This window comes from Bubalus bubalis, chromosome 6, assembly GCF_019923935.1.
Source record: "Bubalus bubalis isolate 160015118507 breed Murrah chromosome 6, NDDB_SH_1, whole genome shotgun sequence".
NCBI lineage: Eukaryota > Metazoa > Chordata > Mammalia > Artiodactyla > Bovidae > Bubalus > Bubalus bubalis.
The window spans coordinates 85,759,198-85,778,790 of NC_059162.1; the positions used below are offsets into that span (position 1 = coordinate 85,759,198).

General features: G+C 38.9%; 1 protein-coding gene across 2 annotated transcripts in view; it reads left to right on the forward strand.

Annotated features, from left to right (window-relative positions):
* LOC102409898 (cytochrome P450 2J2) overlaps positions 1 to 19,593 on the forward strand; it is a 32,913-nt gene that overhangs the window by 1,000 nt on the left and 12,320 nt on the right. For both annotated transcript variants that reach the window (XM_025288605.3, XM_006048288.4), the window contains exons 2-5: positions 3,990 to 4,152; positions 6,661 to 6,810; positions 7,203 to 7,363; positions 9,578 to 9,754. In XM_025288605.3, the coding sequence (XP_025144390.1) occupies positions 3,990 to 4,152; positions 6,661 to 6,810; positions 7,203 to 7,363; positions 9,578 to 9,754 (651 nt within the window). The remainder of the gene's footprint in view (positions 1 to 3,989; positions 4,153 to 6,660; positions 6,811 to 7,202; positions 7,364 to 9,577; positions 9,755 to 19,593) is intronic.

Genomic DNA, 19,593 nt, shown 5'->3' on the forward strand with positions numbered 1-19,593 from the left:
GGCCTAGTAGCTCAGTCCTGCTTCTCTCTTTGTGACCCCATGAATGGTAGCCTGCAAGGGTCCTCTATCCATGGGATTTTTTCAAGCAAGAAAACTGGAGTGGGTTGCCATTTCCTTCTCCAGGGGATCTCTCAGACCCGGGAATCGAGCCCGAGTCTCCTGTGTCTCCTGCACTACAGGTGGGTTCTTTACCTGCTGAGCAATCACCACCTAAATCCTCACCATTTTTCAACCACATTGCTTCCATCCCCACAAGGACAGAGCCCCTCACTTTTAGGCTTCCTCCATAAACAGGCCACTCTCACTAAAGTATTCATTTTAAAATGTCATTAAGTAGCATTAAGTGATATGATTAGAATATAGAATTTTAAAGCTAAAATGCTAGGATACTAAACCTGCACCTTTCTTTAAGAAATGTGTTTTTTAATTTCCAAGTATTGGAAGATTTTCTCTTTTCTTTCTGTTAATGATTTACGGTTGGCGTTCATTAGGGTCAGAAGACATATACTATATGATTTCAACTTTGAACAAATGTGTAAAGGTTGGTTTTATGACCCATGATAGACACTTAAAAAAAAAATTCTGCTGCTGCTGCTGTGTGGAGCGCTCTGTACTATATGTCATTAAGCTTGAAAAGATGAATGTGTTCTTTGTGCTTCCATACCCTTGCTGACTTCTTATCTACTCATTCTATCAATTACTAGGAGAGGCATGTTAAGTTTCCAGCTATAATTAGAGGCTTATTTCTGCGTTTGGTCAGTTCTGGTAGTTTTACTTTATTTATTTGGAAGCTCTTTTATTTGGCTCATGCACATTAAAATTGTTATGTCATCTTGGTGAATTGGCTCTTTAATTATTATACAATGTCATTCTTTATCCCTGATGATTTTCTTTGCCTGAACTTTATTTGATATAATATAGCCACGCCAGCTCTCTTTTGATTAGTATTTATGTAGCACACGCTTCTCCAGTTTTTCACTTTTGACCTACTTATATGATTATACTTGAAATGAGTTTTTATATATAACATATAAGTGGCTCATTGTTTCATTCTACCAATATCTCTTTTAATTGGTGAATCTAGATCATTTGTATGCTGCTGCTGCAGCTAAGTCGCTTCAGTCGTGTCCGACTCTGTGCGACCCCATAGACGGCAGCCCACCAGGCTCCCCCGTCCCTGGGATTCTCCAGGCAAGAACACTGGAGTGGGTTGCCATTTCCTTCTCCATTGCGTGAAAGTGAAAAGTGAAAGTGAAGTCGCTCAGTCGCATCGGACTCGTAGCGACCCCATGGACTGCAGCCTACCAGGCTCCTCCATCCATGGGATTTTCCAGGCAAGAGTACTGCCATTGCCTTCTCCAGATCATTTGTACATAGTATAATTTTTGTTGTGGAAACACTTAAGTCTGCCATTTTACTATTTATTTTCTATTTTTCACTTTGTTTTTTGTTCCTCTAGTTCTCCTTTCTCCTGTGGGTCACACGAATATTTTTTAAGAATTCCTTTTTAATTTATCCATAGTTTTTTTTTTCAGTACATCTCTCTATATTGTGCTTTAAGTGCTTGCTGTAAACCTTACGTGCTATGCAGTCAGTCAGTTCAGTCACTCTGTCGTGTCTAACTCTGCAACCCCATGCACTGCAGCATGCCAGGCTCCCCTGTCCATCACCAATCCTAGAGCTTGCTCAAACTCATGTCCATTGAGTCAAAAACTAAGTGATTTGCCTAAGTTATTCAAAATTGATAATGGCCAAACAAGGACTTGAAACTTACATCTATCTGGTCTTTACTTATGCTACTTTTCATGATATAGGTAGCAGGTAATTGATTTTTCAGGGTTTCATTTAGCCAACAGGCATTTATGACGTACTTATCGAATGACAGCATAATACAAGAGAGTATGTGATGAAATGTGTGGTATAAATTTTTGGTAACCAAGTGAGATGTCATTAAGTGGTTCACTGTGAATAGGAAAACTTGGGGATAACCTCTGTAGAATGCTGAAATAAATTTGAGTGAACTTGAACAGAATGGTAGGAGAGTGGAGTAAAGTGGACAGGAGATTTTTTAATTGGAGAAGTGACAGGAGCTGAAACAAAGTGAGAGGGCAGTGAAGAAACTGGCTGATCTGTTTGGCATGATGAGAACCTTCCTAATTTCCCATGCCCCATTTTCTAAACATTTTCTACAATAGCTGTCTGGCTTATTTTAGAATCATTTATGTGAATAAGAAAAAAATCTTACTGGACTATGATAGGGAAATGGTATCACTTTCTGGCCAGTTCCCCTCTATTTCTTTGTCAATATCTTTCAAGAATTATTTGCTAAAATACACTCTAAATATATCAATAACAATACATAATTTTATTATTAAGTTTAGTGTTATGATTACTAACAGCAGAATCCTAATGATGAGATTTGTAACAGCCCTCATTTTATACCTTTAGAAACTGAGACAGAGGGAAGTTATGTAGCTTAACCAAATATAACATGGAAAGTAAACAGTGGAAGCTGGATACAAAGCAATTTGTTTGCCTTCAAAATCCAAGTTCTTAACACTCACCTTTTGACATTAAGACATTCTTGGTGTAATTCTAGCACCTTTCCAACACTGTATCCCAGCTCCCTACACAAGTGAGATGTATTCTCTCCGGGCACCTCTCCTAGCCTGGGACACACCCACACACTCTCCCTTTATTAGTGCTTCCTCCCTCTTCCTCTCCCTGCCCCATTACTCTCATTCTCAGTTTACTGCTGTCACATCCAGTAAACTCTAAGTTCCCCATGCTATTTCAGCTTTATGTCTTTGTCCTTAAATCTCACAAATACCTACAGTCCCATATCTTTTTGGCGCTTTGGCTAAGTTATTTCTCCATGACTCATTTTCCTTACTAAAACATGACTAATATCATTACTGCCATAAGGTGGTGTGAGGGAAATGAGATAAAAGGTGCAGGGTGGGTAGCGTGGCACCCAGTGGTGTGGCTGTCCGTGACCACCAGTGCCTTCCCCTGTCCGTCTTCCCTTTGCTCTTGTCCCATCTGCCTCCTTGAGCAAGTGCGCCTGTGCTCCTTTGCTCACGGAGCCCGTTCATTCCCTAGAGTCTAGAGTGGCCGTCTGCCAGTATCAGAAAACAAACTGTCTTTCCTATTGTTGTCCTCTTTCTTCCTCACAGAAACTTTTTTCCCCTTTTTTAGGGGTGTAGAGAGCACACTGCCCTGCTTGTGAGATTTTAGTTCCCAGTCCAGGGTTAAACCTGTATCCATGGCACTAAAAGTCCAAGTCCTGACCACTGGACAGCCAGGGAATTACCCCGCCCCAGAAACTGTAAGGGAAGAATAATTTTCTCTCTCTTATAGCTGGGGAGCACAGGCTCCAAAAAAAATGAAACAACTTTCCCGAGATCTCACAGCTAGCCAGACGTAGAGTTAACTTGGCTCCAGCTAGTGTGTTCCTGTCTATGACTGGTCCTAGCCCTGTAATGAATTTTTTGCCACCTAGAGCCTGTTGAAGAAGGGGACACTGTCTTGTGGTTAAACAGATATGATTTACTACGAAGTCCATGCTTTCTACCCCAGACATTCACTAAACACATCTCTGCCTTCTCTGGTGAGTCTCATGGGCTGAATTCTCTTGCTTCACTAGAGTCTAAGATGCTTGAGGTTAGAGACCTTGCTTATTTTATTGTATTTTTATGCCTTACTCTCAGGATACATATGCTCACTCAATCCAAGTAAGGTGAACATATGGATGAGTATTTATAATGAATGCCTGTGTCCTGTAGTAGATTAAACTGAAGTCTAGTTGAGACCAAAAAAAATGGAAACAGGCAGAAATATTTCCAACAGCCCAAGGCGTGCACGCACGCGCGCGCACACACACACACACAAATTCCCCTTAATATAGGCTGCCAAAGCTCCACATACCCTCCATTCCAGGACACACAGAGATGTGCATATGTAACTGTAACTTTTCTACTATTTTTCAGTTTGTGAAGAAATATGGGAATGTTTTTAGCTTGGATTTTGGTACAGTTCCTTCTGTTCTTATAACTGGATTGCCCTTAATTAAAGAAGCGCTTGTCCACCAAGGCCAAAACTTCTCCAACCGCCCTGTAGTGCCTCTCCAAGAGCGCATCATAAACAACAAAGGTAAGCTGTTACACTGGTAAGTGTATGTTTGATATTCTTGTGGTCTATGAAAGTGTCTCCAACAATCCCAGGGACCAAGCTCCTCATAAGGAACCTGAGTGCCCGCATTTCCCTGTTGAAGGCACCCCCTCAGGGCACCTGGCAGAGTCAGCTCTAATGTCAGGGATTTGGGGGAAGCGACATCACCTGCATGAACTCACTCTGGATGCTTTGATAAATAAGTATCCTCATCACTCAGTGATGTGATGTGTTGTTTAAGCAGAGAAAAGGCAATGCGTCCTCAGGCTCTCTTTCTGCTTTCCCGCTCAGATCTCTTCCCCTAGAAAACGGATGTGGATCAGCTTGTTCCTGTTGATTAAGTGATCCCTTCTTGCCTCCAGTTCCTTATGCTCTATTTTAAGGCTGTGACCCAAAGGTATCTTAAGCCTTCTATCTATGTTAAAAGAGTTTGGCGTGAATACTTAGAATGGTCACTAAATAAACTTCCATTTTCAAAAATCTAAATGCAAAACTTAAATCTATACTAACAAAACAGCATTTTTTTTTTCAGATATTTCTCAATCCCTCTTTGAAATAGTTCACCCATTATTTTGCATTCATTTACTCGATCATCTGCCCTGTGAACCTAGTAAGACTAGGCACCAGTGACAGAGTAGTGAGTAGAACAGAAAAAATTCTTGATTTTTCTGTAAGCTACATGCAATTAATAAAAACAGTATCAAGTAAGCTAATAATTTAAGTCCTCAGTGTTATGAAGTTAAGAGCAGGGTTCACTTAGTATGGGTATCGAATCTGGTCCTGAGACTCAGGAAAAGCTATTGTAAGTAAATGACAAGTAATAAAATGAAGAAGCAATCCACTAGAGGGAATAGAATATGAAAAGTTTATGAGGTGGGAAGAAGGACAGTGAACTGAGGAATTGAAAGGTATCCAGTGTGGGAAGAACAGAGATTAAATGGAGATAATTAAATGAAGATGAAGATGCTAAGTTTGGCCAAAAAAGAGTTCATGTTTAAGGATGTTGCTTTTATCCTAGTAACAACAGAGGCTCCTGAATGGTTTAAGTAGAAAAAGAAATCATTGTATTTACATGCTACATTTTAAAGGCTTCTCTAAGCTATAATGTCAAGAATGGAATAAAAGGAGTAGGAGACTACGGTAGCATTTTAGGTGAGAGAAGGTGGTGGCCTGGATTAGGGAGGTATCAAGAAATGGCAGTTCAGTAGGTTAGACCAGGAGACTGACTGAAAATACATGGATTTAAGCTATTCAGGAGGCATATCCAATAGGACATGATGACCTAGACAGAGGGAGAATGAGGTAGACACCCAAATGGGTAGGTAAAGGAAAGAAGGAGGATATGGAGAAAGACAAGGTGTTGGCTGGCATGGGTGGGGAGTTGTATGGAGCAAACCATGAATAAAATCATGAATATGCTGAGTATAAAGCCCAGAGAGTCAAGCAGACACTTAGTTACATGTCTGCAGCTGAGGCACAGATAGAGATGTTCACATCAGTAGATGTTATTTGAAATATTTGGAGCTGATGAGATTTCACAGAAATGGAGGATAAGGGTAAGAGAGAAGAGGGTTTGACCCAAGCTTGAAAAGGCCCATCATTTCAAAATTTGATAGGAGATAGGTTAACCGAAGATATGATGATTTCTGTGAAGTCAGAGAATTAGCAGAAGAGTCTGGAGAGTGTGGTGTCCTGGGCACCACTGGAAAAGAGTGTTTCAAGAAAAAAGCATCTCATGCTGTTGACACATCAGCTTGAGGCTGAAAAGGATCCTGGACTGAAGAGCAGGGAGGGCCACTTCACTAAGGTGGTGGAAGTGAAAGGGAGATATTAGAAGGAGTGGAAGAGTGTAGTGGAATGAAGAATTGAGAGGGTGGTGGTCTCACCTGTGTTATAAAATAAATGAAGTTCTCTGCACACCTCATTATGGATTTTTTTATCCTTTGCCTGTGATTTTCTTTCTGCACACATTCACAATTCTTTGTTTTCTTGGGTGATTCATCTTTTTAGGATCTTTAAGCACTTTCTCCTTATGAGTTTTGATTTTGTCTAGTCCATTAGTGCATACTTAGTATGTAGCATAACAAATACTTAAATATAGTATGTGACAAGTAATCAGAGCATGGGCATCAGAGTCAGGCAGACTTGGAAATGAATGCCTGTTTAACTGTTCCAACTGTGCAACCTTGTAGAATGTACTTTTATCTCCTGTGCCTCATTTTTCTCATCAAAAAATAGGGGGGGGGGGGTGCTGGTTTTACACTAATGATTTAATCAGAGAGTTTCTGTGAGTACTAAATCCCAGAATGCATTACAAATGCTGATGTGCACAGCACTGCAAGCAATCAGTAAATTCAAGCCATTATATCCTTGCTTAGGGACTATTTCTCTGATTAGTTTTCAAGTACCTTACAGCCCTTTTTCTTCCTTTCATTTAATACATCATGGATCTTTTTCGCTTTTTTTCATAATTTGGCCTTCTTTTCCCAGGCTTGATCATGTCCAGTGGCCAGTTATGGAAGGAACAAAGAAGATTTGCCCTGACAACTCTTAGGAACTTTGGTTTAGGAAAGAAGAGCTTAGAGGAACGCATTCAGGAGGAGGCCACCTACCTCATCCAGGCGATAAGAGAGGAGAACGGTGAGCATGTCATAGGACAGGTGCAGGGACTGTGGCTCATACGTTCACTAACCAGACGTTCATCAGTGCCTACCTGCCTTTCCTGAGCCCAGAATTGTGCAGGGTGCTGAGGGGATGGATGACAGGGAACAGCTAACCATGACCTGCCCTCATGTGGCTTGTGAAATAAGGAAAAGATTGGTATTAAACACATTATTGGTTTTAAATCCTGGTCATCAGTTGGACTTTCCAGGCATGGACTGAATACTGATTAGACCCTGAGGCTGTCAGACCCTGGGGTCACAGCCTCAGAGGTAGTTCTGTACTCAGTGTGCCGTACGCCACACAGAGTAGGATCTCTGTAAAATAGAAGCAATCCTATCCGAAGGCTCCATTTCTTCTCCTGCCTCCAGGACAGCCTTTTGACCCTCACTTCACAATCAACAATGCTGTTTCCAATATTATTTGCTCCATCACCTTCGGGGAGCGCTTTGACTACCAGGATGATCAGTTCCAGGAACTGCTGAGGATGCTGGATGAGATCTTAAATCTGCAGACATCAATGTGCTGCCAGGTGAGGCAGTTGTCACTTGCTATCTTTCATAAAGACATTAGGCTGGTGTCCATCACAGATTAGATTGGGTCTTTCTTTCCTTTTTAACTAATGTAACCTTTTAAAATTGACTTCAGCAAAAACCTGTTTGAAATCAATCTGTTGACTTTACTGTTTTTGATTCTTATTCTATTGTTCATGTGGACACATCCACTCCTTTCTCTTGCATATTCACCTGTTTGTAAAAATCCTTAAAGATTTCCACCTGTTGCACTATTTCCATGCCCATCCACACTTGTTATTACCAGTTTTCTAAATTTGTAGGATATGGATTTAAGGCATTCAACACTCACCCTGTCCTTGGTAGTCCCTGCTGTCTCCTTTTGTCCTGCTAGGGTTTTAAGTCTGTCAAAAGCTCTGCTCATCTGCTTGGTCTCTTAGGCTCTTTTCTTTATTTGGAAGGTACTTCTAGGGGAAAATCAGCCCCAAGTGTTGCGGTAAATCCTTGTACACCTAAAGGACGATTTACTTGTAATCATTTTTAACAAGCAACACTGCCTGGAGTTTGATGGACCCATCTCACCCAAACTGATAAAGCAGTTAGCATGATTCCTGGCACATTAAAGGAACATAATGAATATGAGCTACTAGGATTATTGTTGTCAGTATTACTTTTGAATAACATTCCTTATTGTCACTTCTAATCATGCTAAACCCCAGCCCCCATTCAGTAATTCTGTTTTCTTCCGTCCTATTAAGACAGAACCTAGGAAGTTTGGGACCTCAGTGAGCATGTATTGACTATTCCCAGGGAAAATAAATTCCGGGGAAGGTTGGATGAGTCAGGAGGCAGGGGGTAATATACATTTTTTTAGAGACCCAAAATAGATCAGGCAGTTTACCCGACAATTTCACATACTTTATTTCAGTCAGTTTTTTACAATAATCCTTTAAAGATGAAATGGAGCATCCTAATGTGTGCAAGTAGATATGGGAATGCTTAAGCAAATCCACATAGTGATCCACTGGCTGTTGTTAAGTGTGGAATAGATCTCATGTAATTGAGTAAGGAAAATAACCCTGGTGCCCCAGTGGCAGTGGGTTACACTAAGTCCTTCAAATTACATCATCATCTTCATTATTGTCATTAATATCATTATTATTCCCAAAGCCTTATAGCTAGAAAGTGATAGAGCTAACAGTCAAAGGCATGTATGTTTCATTTTAAGTCTAGGCAATTTTCCATTATGTTGGGCTATCTGTTTTCTACCAGATATTTTTAGTGAAAATATATCCAAAATCCACTTAGTTTTAAAAACATCTTATCCACATGAAGAATATATCATAATGCATAGATAGTCAAACACGCATCTATGTTGAACGTAACTAGCTACCTAGCTAGAAAGAGGTGTTTTATGCACACACAAAGATATATACACACATAGTAGAGAAAAATGCCATGAAAAAAATAATAAAAGGAAATAGGGGGATGGGAAGAGGTTCCAGAAGTACTGCATTTTAGAATTATCAGGTAAGATATCTCCAAGCAAGTGACACTTGAGTCTACCTGAATGAAACAAAGGCTAGAGTTATACAATTTCCAGAGGAAGACCAATCTTAATTGAAGGAATAGTGAATGGAAAAGACTAAACATTGTCATTCTTGATGTTGTCACAGAGACCAACGGGGCTGGACTAGAAAGACTAAGAGAGAGTAAGATGGCAGCGAGTGATAGCAGAAGAGGGGACAGGAGTGGAAGAGGCCAGCTCATGTGGAACTCCAGGCCAGGAGAATGATGTAGAATTTCTCTAAATGTCATGGAAAGTCATTGGAGGATTGAAAGATAAATAGTGGAATGATCTGATTAAATTGTTACATGATCTCTCTGGCAGCTCAGTGGAAAATAGACTGGGAAAGGGGTGAGGAGAAAATCAGGGAAATTGTTGGGAGGCCTTAAAGCACCTAGGTAAGAAATGCTTGGGCTTTGTCCTAGAATGACAAATACATGGAGTACTGAGAAGTGGTCTGAAAATGGTTCTATTTTGGATGGAGTGCTGAAATGCTTTGCCAGAGGGGAAAGAAGAGGGGTGTGACAGAGAAGATGAGACAAGGGTGATTCCAAGGGTTGAGTGTTAGCAAAAAAAAATACATATAGAGATACAATGGTTTCTTTGTCTTCAAAAGTAGAAATCTGGTACCCACTTGTCTCTAAGACTGTTTTGTTTTCTCCATCAGTTCTACAATGTCTTTCCAAAGATAATGAATTTCCTTCCGGGTCCGCACCAAGCACTCTTTAGAAATATGGAGAAAATGAAGATGTTTGTTGCCCGTATGATTGAAAACCACAAGAGAGACTGGAATCCTGCTGAACCAAGAGACTTCATTGATGCTTATCTCCAGGAAATAGAAAAGGTGAGGGAACCTGAGTATTTTCCTGAGTAGTGTTCTTAGAGAGCAAATGAGGTAATTCTGATATCTTATTGCTGCTGTAAGAAATCACCACAAACTTGGTGCTTAAGACAACCAACATTTATCAAGTCAAGGTTGGGCAGGGCTGGCTCTTTCCAGTCTTTAGGGCAGAATCCATTGATGGGATTTTCCAGTCTAGAAGCTACCTGTTCGCCTGAATTTATGCCCCTTTCCTCCATCTTCAGAGCCATCAATGTAGCTTCTTCTCTTGCACCATCCTCGCGTATTCTCTCAATGTGCTCCTTGCCTCCTCTTACAGAGACTCTTCTGATTATAATGGGTTCACTAGGATAATCCATATCAAAATCATTAATTTCATCATATCTACAAAATTCTGTCTGTCAAAAATTATTTACTAGTTCCAGAGATGAGAACATGAACATCTTTGTGAGTCATTATTCAGCCTACCAGAGGGTTGGAAAAATAGAGACACTATTTCAGAGCGTGCTGCTACTGCTGCTGCTGCTGCTAAGTCGCTTCAGTCGTGTCCGACTCTGTGCGACCCCATAGACGGCAGCCCAACAGGCTCCGCCGTCCCTGGGATTCTCCAGGCAAGAACACTGGAGTGGGTTGCCATTTCTATCTCCAATGCATGAAAGTGAAACGTGAAAGTGAAGTCGCTCAGTCGTGTCTGACTCTTCGCAACCCCATGGACTGCAGCCCACCAGGCTCCTCTGTCCATGGGATTTTCCAGGCAAGAGTACTGGAGTGGGGTGCCATTTCCTTTTCCTATTTCAGAGTGTAGGAATATCATTAACTCAGAATACAGATACATTCAAAATAAAGATATTTGTTTAAGAGTATTTGGCTTGAGGTCTCTCAGTTCAGTTCAGTCGCTCAGTTGTGTCCGACTCTTTATGACCTCATGGACTGCAGCATGCCAGGCTTCTCTGTATAACAACAGTTCCCGTAGCTTGATCAAACTCATATCCATTGAGTCAGTGATGCTATCCAACCATCTCATCCTCTTTTGTCCCCTTCTGCTCCTTGTTTTTATCTTTCCCAGCATCAGGGTCTTTTCAAATGAGTCAGTTCTTCACATCAGGCGGCCAAAGTATTGGAGCTTTAGCTTAGCATCAGTCCTTTCAATGAATATTCATGACTGATTTCCTTTAGCATTAACTGGTTTGATCTTGCAGTCCAACAGACTCTCAAGAGTCTTCTCCAACACCACAGTTCAACAGCATTAATTCTTTGGCACTCAGCTTTCTTTATAGTCCAACTCTCACATCCAAACATGACTACTGGAAAAACCATAGCTTTGACTAGATGGACTTTTGTTGGCAAAGTAATGTCTCTGCTTTTTAATATGTTGTGTAGGTTGGTCATAGCTTTTCATCCAGGGAGCAAGCATCTTACTTTCATGGCTTCAGTCACCATCTGGAGTGATTTGGAACCCCAAGAAATAAAGTCTGTCACTGTTTCCATTGTTTTGCCATCTATTTGCCATAAAGTGATGGGACCAAATGCCATAATCTTCATTTTCTGAATGTTGAGTTTTAAACCAGGTTTTTCACTCTCCTCTTTTACCTTCATCAAGAGTCTCTTCAGTTCCTCTTTGCTTTCTGCCATAGGAGTGATATCATCTGTGTATCTGAGGTTATTGATATTTCCCCCAGTAATCTTGATTCCAGCTTGTGCTTCATCCAGCCCAGCATTTTGCATGATGTAACCTGAATATAATTTAAATCAGCAGGGTGACAATATACAGCCTTGACATACTCCTTTCCCAATTTGGAAACAGTCTGTTGTTCCATGCCCTGTTCTAATTGTTGTTTCTTGACCTGCATACAGATTTCTCAAGAGGCAGGTAAGGTGTCTGGTATTATCATCTCTGTGAGAATTTTCAACAGTTTGCTGTGATCTGCACAGTGAAAGGCTTTGGCTTAGTCAATAAAGCAGAAGTAGATGTTTCTCTGGAACTCTCTTGCTTTTTTTTTATTAATTTTTTTATTGAAGGATAATTGCTTTATAGAATTTTGTTGTTTTCTATCAAATCTCATCATAAATCCACCATAGTTATACATATATCCCCTCCCTTTTGAACCTCCCTCCCATCTCCCTCCCCATCCCACCCCTCTAAGTTGATACAGAGCACCTGTTTGAGTTTCCTGAGCCACATAGTAAATTCCCATTGGCTATCTATTTTAAATAAGGTAATGTAAGTTTCCACATTACTCTTTCCATAGATCTCACCTCTCCTCCCCTCTCCCTATGTCCATAAGTCTATTCTCTATGTCTGTTTCTCCATTGCTGCCCTGTAAATAAATCCTTCAGAACCATTTTTCTAGATTCTGTATATATGCATTAGCACATGATATTTCTCTTTCTCTTTCTGACTTACTTCCCTCTGTATAATAGGTTCTAGGTTCATCCACCTCATCAGAACTGACTCAAATACATTCCTTTTTATGGCTGAGTAATATTCCATTGTGTATATATACATGACTTCTTTATCCATTCGTCTGTAGATGTATATCTAGTTTGTTCCATGTTCTAGCTATTGTAAATAGTGCTGCAGTAAACAATGAGATACATGTGTCTTTTTTGATTTTGGTTTCCTCAGGGTATAGGCCTAGGAGTGGGATTGCTGGGTCATATGGTGGGTTTATTCCTAGCTTTTTAAGGAATCCCCATACCATCTTCCATAGTAACTGAATCAATTTACATTCCCACCAACAGTGCAAGAGTGTTCCCTTTTCTCCAGCATTTATTCTTTGTAGACTTTTTGATGATGGCCATTCTGACTAGTATGAGTGATATCTCATTGTAGTTTTAATTTGCATTTCTCTAATAATGAGCAACATTGAGCATCTTTTCATGTGTTTGTTAGCCATCTGTATGTCTTCTTTGGAGAAATATCTGTTTAGGTCTTCTTCCCACTTTTTGATTGGGTTGTTTGTTTTTCTGTCTTTGAGTTGTATGATCTGCTTGTATATTATGAAAATTAATCCTTTGTCATTTGTTTCATTTGCTATAATTTCCTCCCATTCTGAGGGTTGTCTTTTCACCTTGCTATAGTTTCCTTTCCTGTGCAAAAGTTTAATCAGGTCCCACTTGTTTATTTTTGTTTTTATTTCTGTTACTCTAGGAGTTGGGTCCTAGAGGATCTTGCTTTGATTTATGTCATTGAGTGTTCTGCCTGAGTTTTCCTCTAAGAGTTTTATAGTTTCTGGTCTTATATTTAGGTCTTTAATCCATTTTGAGTTTATCTTTTTGTTTGATGTTAGGAAGTGTTCTAATTTCATTCTTTTACATGTAGCTGTCCAGTTTTCAAAGCACCATTTATTGAAGAAGCTGTCTTTGCCCCATTGTATATTCATGCCTCCTTTGTTAAAAATAAGGTACCCATAAGTGAATGGGTTTATTTCTGGGCTTTCGATCTTGTTCCATTGATCTATATTTCTTTTTTGTGCCAGTACCATCTTTTCTTGATGACTATAGCTTTGTAGTATAATCTGAAGTCAGGAAGGTTGATTCCTCCATCTCCATTCTTACTTATCAAGATTGCTTTGGCTATTCAGGGTCTTCTGTGTTTTCATATGAATTTGTTCTGGTTCTGTGAAAAATGTCTCTGGTAATTCGATAGGGATCATATTGAATCTGTAGATTACATTTGGTAGTATAGTCATTTTCATAATATTGATTATTCCTACCCAGGAACATGAAATATCTCTGCATCTATTTATGTTGTCTTTGATTTTTCATTAGTGTCTTATAATTTTCTGTGTACAATTCTTATGTTTCCTTAGGTAGGTTTATTCCTTGGTATTTAATTCTTTTTGTTGCAGTGGTGAATGGGATTGATTCCTTAATTTCTCTTTCTGAGTTTTCATTGTTAGTATATAGAAATGCAAGTGATTTCTGTGTATTGATTTTGTATCCTGCAACTTTGCTAAATTCACTGATTAGCTCTAGTAATTTTCTGATACTATCTTTTGGGTTTTCTATGTACAGTATCATGTCATCTGCAAACAGTGAGAGCTTTCCTTCTTTTCTGATCTGGATTCCTTTTGTTTCCTTTTCTTCTCTGATTGCTGTAACAGGACTTCCAGAATGATATTGAATAATAGTGGTGAAAGTGGACACCATTGTCTTGTTCCTGATCTTAGGGGGAATACTTTCAGTTTTTCACCATTGAGAATAATGTTTGCTATAGTCTTATCATTTATGGTCTTTACTATTTTGAGGTAGATTCCTTCTATGCCCATTTTTTGAAGGATTTTAATCATAAATGGGTGCTGTATTTTATCAAATTCTTTTTCTGCATCTATTGAAATGATATGGTTTTTATCTTTCAATTTGTTAATATGGTGTATTACACTGAATGATTTGAGTATATTGAAGAATCCTTACATCCCTGGAATAAACCCAACTTTATCAATATGTATGAGGGTTTTGTTGTGCTGCTAAATTCTGTTGCTAAAATTTTGTTGAGGATTTTTACATCTATGTTCATTAGTGATATTGGCCTGTAGTTTTCTTTTTTTGTGTGTTGTCTTTCCCTGGTTTTGGTATCAGGGTGATGATGGCCTCATAGAATGAGTTTGGAATTGTTCCTTCCTCTGAAATTTTTTGGAAGAGTTTTAGAAGGACAGGCATTAGGTCTTCTCTAAATGTTTAATAGAATTCTCCTATGAAGCCATCTGGTCCTGGGCTTTTTTTGGGGGGGAAGTTTTTGATCACAGCTTCAATTTCAGTGCTTGTATTTGGGTTGTTCATAATTTCTATTTCTTGCCAGTTCAGTGTTGGAAGATGGAACTTTTCTAAGAATCTGTCCATTTCCTCCAGGTTATCCATTTTATTGCCATAGAGTTGTTCATAATAGTCTCTTATGATCCTTTGTATTACTGCATTGTCTGTTGTAACCTCTTCTTTTTCATTTCTAATTTTGTTGATTTGATTCTTCTCTTTTCTTGAGTCTGGATAAAGGTTTGTAAATTTTGTTTATCTTCTCAAAGAACCAGCTTTAAGTTTTATTAATCTTTACTATTGTTTCTTTCATTTCTTTTTCATTTATTTCTACTTGGATCTTTATGGTTTCTTTCCTTCTACTAATCTTTGGATTTTTTTGTTTGTTTGTTTTTCTTTTCCCAGTTGTTTTAGGTGTAAAGTTAGGTTGTCTATTCGATGTTTTTCTTGTTTCCTGAGGTAGGATTGTATTTCTATAAACTTCCCTCTTAGAACTGCTTTCGCTGCATCCCATAGGTTTTGAGTTGTCATGTTTTCATTGTCATTTGTTTCTAGAAATTTTTCGATTTCCCTTTTGATTTCTTCAGTAACCTGTTGGTTATTTAGAAACGTGTTGTTTAATCTCCAAGTGTTTGTGTTTCTTATGATTTTTTCTTGTATTTGATATCTAGTCTCATAGAATTGTGGTCGAAGAAGATGCTTGATATGATTTCAATTTCTTAAATTCACTGAGGTTTGATTTGTGACCCAAGATGTGGTCTATCCTGGAGAATGTTCCATGTGTACCTGAGAAGGTGTATTCTTCTGCATTTGGATGGAATGTCCTGAAGATATGAATGACATCCATATCATCTAATGTATCACTTAAGACTTGTGTTTCCTTATTAATTTTCTGTTTTGATGATCTGTCCACTGGTGTGAGTGGGGTGTTAAAGTCTCCTACTATTATTGTGCTACTGTCAATTTCTCCTTATGTCTGTAGTGTTAGTCTTATGTATTGAGGTGCTCTTATGTTGGGTGCATAGATATTTACAATTGTTATCTCTTCATCTTGATTGTTCCCTTGATCATTATGTAGTGTCCTTCCTTATCTCTTGTAATATTCTTTATTTTAATGTCTATTTTGTCTTATATGAGGATTGCTGCTCTGGCTTTCTTTTACTTCCCATTTGCAAGGAATATATTTTTCCATCCTCTCACTTTCAGTCTATATGTGTCTTTAGATCTGAAGTGAGTTTCTTGTAGACAGCAAATATGGGTCTTATTTTTGCATCCATTCAGCCACTCTGTGTCTTTTGGTTGGAGTATTTAATCCATGTACATTTAAAGTAATTATTGATCTGTATGTTCCTATTGTCATTTTCTTAATTGTTTGGGGTTTGATTTTGTAGATCTTTTTCTTCTCTTATATTTCTTGACTATATAAGTCCCTTTAACATTTGTTGTAAAGCTGGTTTGGTGGTACTAAATTCCCTTAACTTTTGCTTGTCTGAAAAGCTTTTATCTCTCCATCAACTTTGAATGAGATCCTTGCTGAGTACAGTAATCTTGGTTGTAGATTTTTCCTTTTCAGTACTTTAAATATATCCTGCCATTCCCTTCTGGCCTGCAGTTTCTGCTGAAAGATCAGCTATTAAGCAAATGGGGTTTCCCATGTATGTTACTTGTTGCTTTTCCCTTGCTGCTTTTAATATTATTTCTTTGTGTTTAGTCTTTGTTAGTTTGATTAGTATGTGTCTTGGTGTGTTTCTCCTTGGGTTTATCGTCAATGGGACTCTTTGTTCCTCTTGGACTTGACTATTTCCTCTTCCATGTTGGGGAAATTTTCAACTATAATCTCTTCAAAAATTTTCTCATACCCTTTCTTTTTCTGTTATTCTTCTGGGACCACTATAATTCAAATTTGGGGCATTTGATATTGTCTCAGAGGTTTCTGAGACTATCCTCAGTTTTTTTCATTATTTTTACTTTATCTGTTCTTCAGAAGTTATTTCCACAATTTTGTCTCCCAGCTCACTGATTCGTTCTTCTGCTTCAGATATTCTGATATTGAATCCTTCTAGAGTAGTTTTAATTTCAGTAATTGTGTTGTTTGTCTCTCTTGGCTTATTCTTTAATTCTTCTAGGTCTTTGTTAATTGATTCTTGCATTTTCTCCATTTTGTTTTCAAGGTTTTTGATCATCTTTACTATCATTATTCTGAATTCTTTTTCAGGTAGTTTGCCTATTTCCTCTTCATTTATCTGGACCTCTGTGTTTCTAGTCTGTCCCTTCATTTGCATAGTACTTCTCTGCCTTTTCATTATTGTTTTTTTTAACTTATTGTGTTTGATGTCTCCTTTTCTCAGTCTTCAAGGTTGAATTATTTCTTCTTTTTGGTTTCTGCCCTCCTAAGTGTTGGTCCAGTGTAAGCTTTGTATAGGGTGGGATTTGTGCTGAGTTTTTTGTTTGTTTGTTTTTCCTCAGATGGGCAAGGCTGAGTGAGGTGGTAATCCTCTCTGCTGATGATTGGGTTTGTATTGTTTTGTTTGTTGTTTAGATGAAGCATCCTGCACAGGGTGCTACTGGTGGTTTAGTGATGCCATATTTTGTATTCAAGTGGCTTCCTTTGTGTGAGTTCTCACTATCTGATATTCCCTGGGGTTAGTTCTCTGGTAGACTAGGGTCATGGAGTCAGTGCTTTCATTCCAAAGGCTCAGGGCTTGATCTCTGGTCATGAACAAAGATTCCTCAAGTGGTTTGCTATGGTATTAAGTGAGATTAAAACAAATACCCCAAACCAAGGACCCAAAGATGAACCCCTGACAAATGGCCGTTACAAAATCAGGTAAATAATAATTAAAATAACAGAATATACACATATACATATATACCCATAAGTAAAGTCAAAACAGTCCAACGAAAATAAAGTACAGTAGATTGACCAGGTGAACAAAGGAAATAAAAAATTGTATTTACCAGTTAAGAACAAAACTAACTAAAGCACAAACTGGAAAACAAAACTAAATCAAGGTGCAAATAAAGCAATGAAAGCAGACCTAACAAATATGTTGAGAGGAAAGAAAAGAAAGAATAGATATGCAAAGTTAAATAGTCGTGGATGCAGAAGATTTATATACATTAACGATTAACTGCAAAATAAAGAATAGTAGGAAAGGCAAACCAAGGAATAAATGTAGAAAAATATATAGTAGGTTTAAAAAATTAAAAATTAAAATTATAAAAAAGAGAAAAGAAAAAAAAGAAGATTTAAAAATAGGAAGAAGACAGAAAGAAAAAGGAAAACTCCACAGAACTTCAAAAGCCCAATATAGAGGCAGAGGTTTATAACAACAATAAAAAGTGTCACTGAATACACACACACACACACACATATATATACACACCCATAAGCAAAATCAAAACAGTCCAACAAAAATAAGGTAGAATAGATTAACCTGGCAAACAAAGGAAACCAAAAATTATATCTACCAGTTAAGAATAAAACTAACTAAAGCACAAACTGGAAAACAAAACAAAAGCAAAGTGCCAATTGGGGAATAAAGCAATGAAAATAAAACTAACAAATATGTTGAGAGGAAAAGAAAGAAAGAATAGATATGCAAAGTTAAATAGAGGTAGATAAAGAAGATTTATATACATTAAAGATTAACTGCAAGGGGAAAAGAACAGTAGGAAAAGCAAACAAAGGAATAAACATAGAAAAATAATAATAGGTTTAAAAAGTTAAAATTTAAAAAAAAAGGAAAACTCCACAGAACTGTGAAAGCCCAACATAGAGGCAGAGGTTTATAACAACAATAAAAAATGTGAGAGAAAAAAAAAAGCTCAAAAGCTTAATTAGATTTCATAGTGCCAATAAAATCAACAACTACAACAGAAAGGGGGGGGGGGGAAGAAAAAAAAATCCAAAAGAAGCTACAGAACAAATCAAAACACAAGAATAATAAATGTTTTTCCTGAATCACTGCTGTCAGAGTCCTTTCCCTCTCTGGGAGTCACAGTCCACCTCACTTCTCTAGGATGCCCTCCAACACTATGCTGATCTCTGGACCTGCTGTGGGTGCAGCTCAGATTCTAATCTGGTCCCATTCCTGTGTGTTCTTCCCTCCAGTGTCCACAGCTAACAGAACCAGTGCATTTTCTTTTGTGTGAGCTCTCAGTGTCCTTTTACATATTCCATAGGCACAGAGACTGCCTAGTTGATCATGTGGGTTTAATCTGTAGCTTGTACAGCTGGTGGGAAGATTTTGGGTCTTCTTCCTTGGCCACACTGCCCCTGGGTTTCAATTGTGGGTTTATTTCCACCTCTGCATGTGGGTCATCCATCGTTCACTGGGGTTTGCTTCTGAGGCTGCCCTGGAGGACTTGGGTTTGCCCTTGTGAGGGTCAAGTGCAGAGGTGGTCCAGCTGCTTGGGTCGCAGGGGTTCTGGCAGCACCAGGTACTCAGAGGAGTTGGCGGCTAGGGCAGCAGGAAATATAATGCTCTAGAAGAGTATGGCAACCAGTATTGGCCAATACGTTCCAGTATTCTTACCTGGAGAAGCCCCCTAACAGAGAAGCCTGGCAGGCCACAGTGTACAGGGTCACAGAGAGTTGGACACGAATGAAGTGATCCTGTTTGCATAGATGCAAGACTTTTTTTTTTTTTGGCCTGTGGCAGCTCTGCCCCAGTGAGAGTTGAGCGTGAAGGTGACGCAGCTTCTTGGCTTGCAGGGACCCTGGCGGCACCAAGTGTGTGGGGACATGGACTGCCTCCATTGCAGGAGTTATGACCCTCTCAGAGTCTTTTTTCAAGCCTCTTGTAGCTGGTGATCAGAAGGCTCTTTAGCCAGCCTTTCTCTGTAGCTCTGCTCATTCAGACACTTAGAGGGCTCCCATGCCTGCAGTCCTTTTCTGTTGTTGGGCACGTCAGGCACACAGAGGGGCCCACCTGGCTGGCATCTTACTCTGTAGATCTGTGTATCAGGCACTTAAAGAGGCACCCTGGGTGGGGTCTTACTCTAGTTCAGTGCATCAGGCGTTTGATGGGCCGGCCTCTCTATTGTTCACACCGATGCTGGTGTGTGGGGAGAGAGAGGCTATGGTG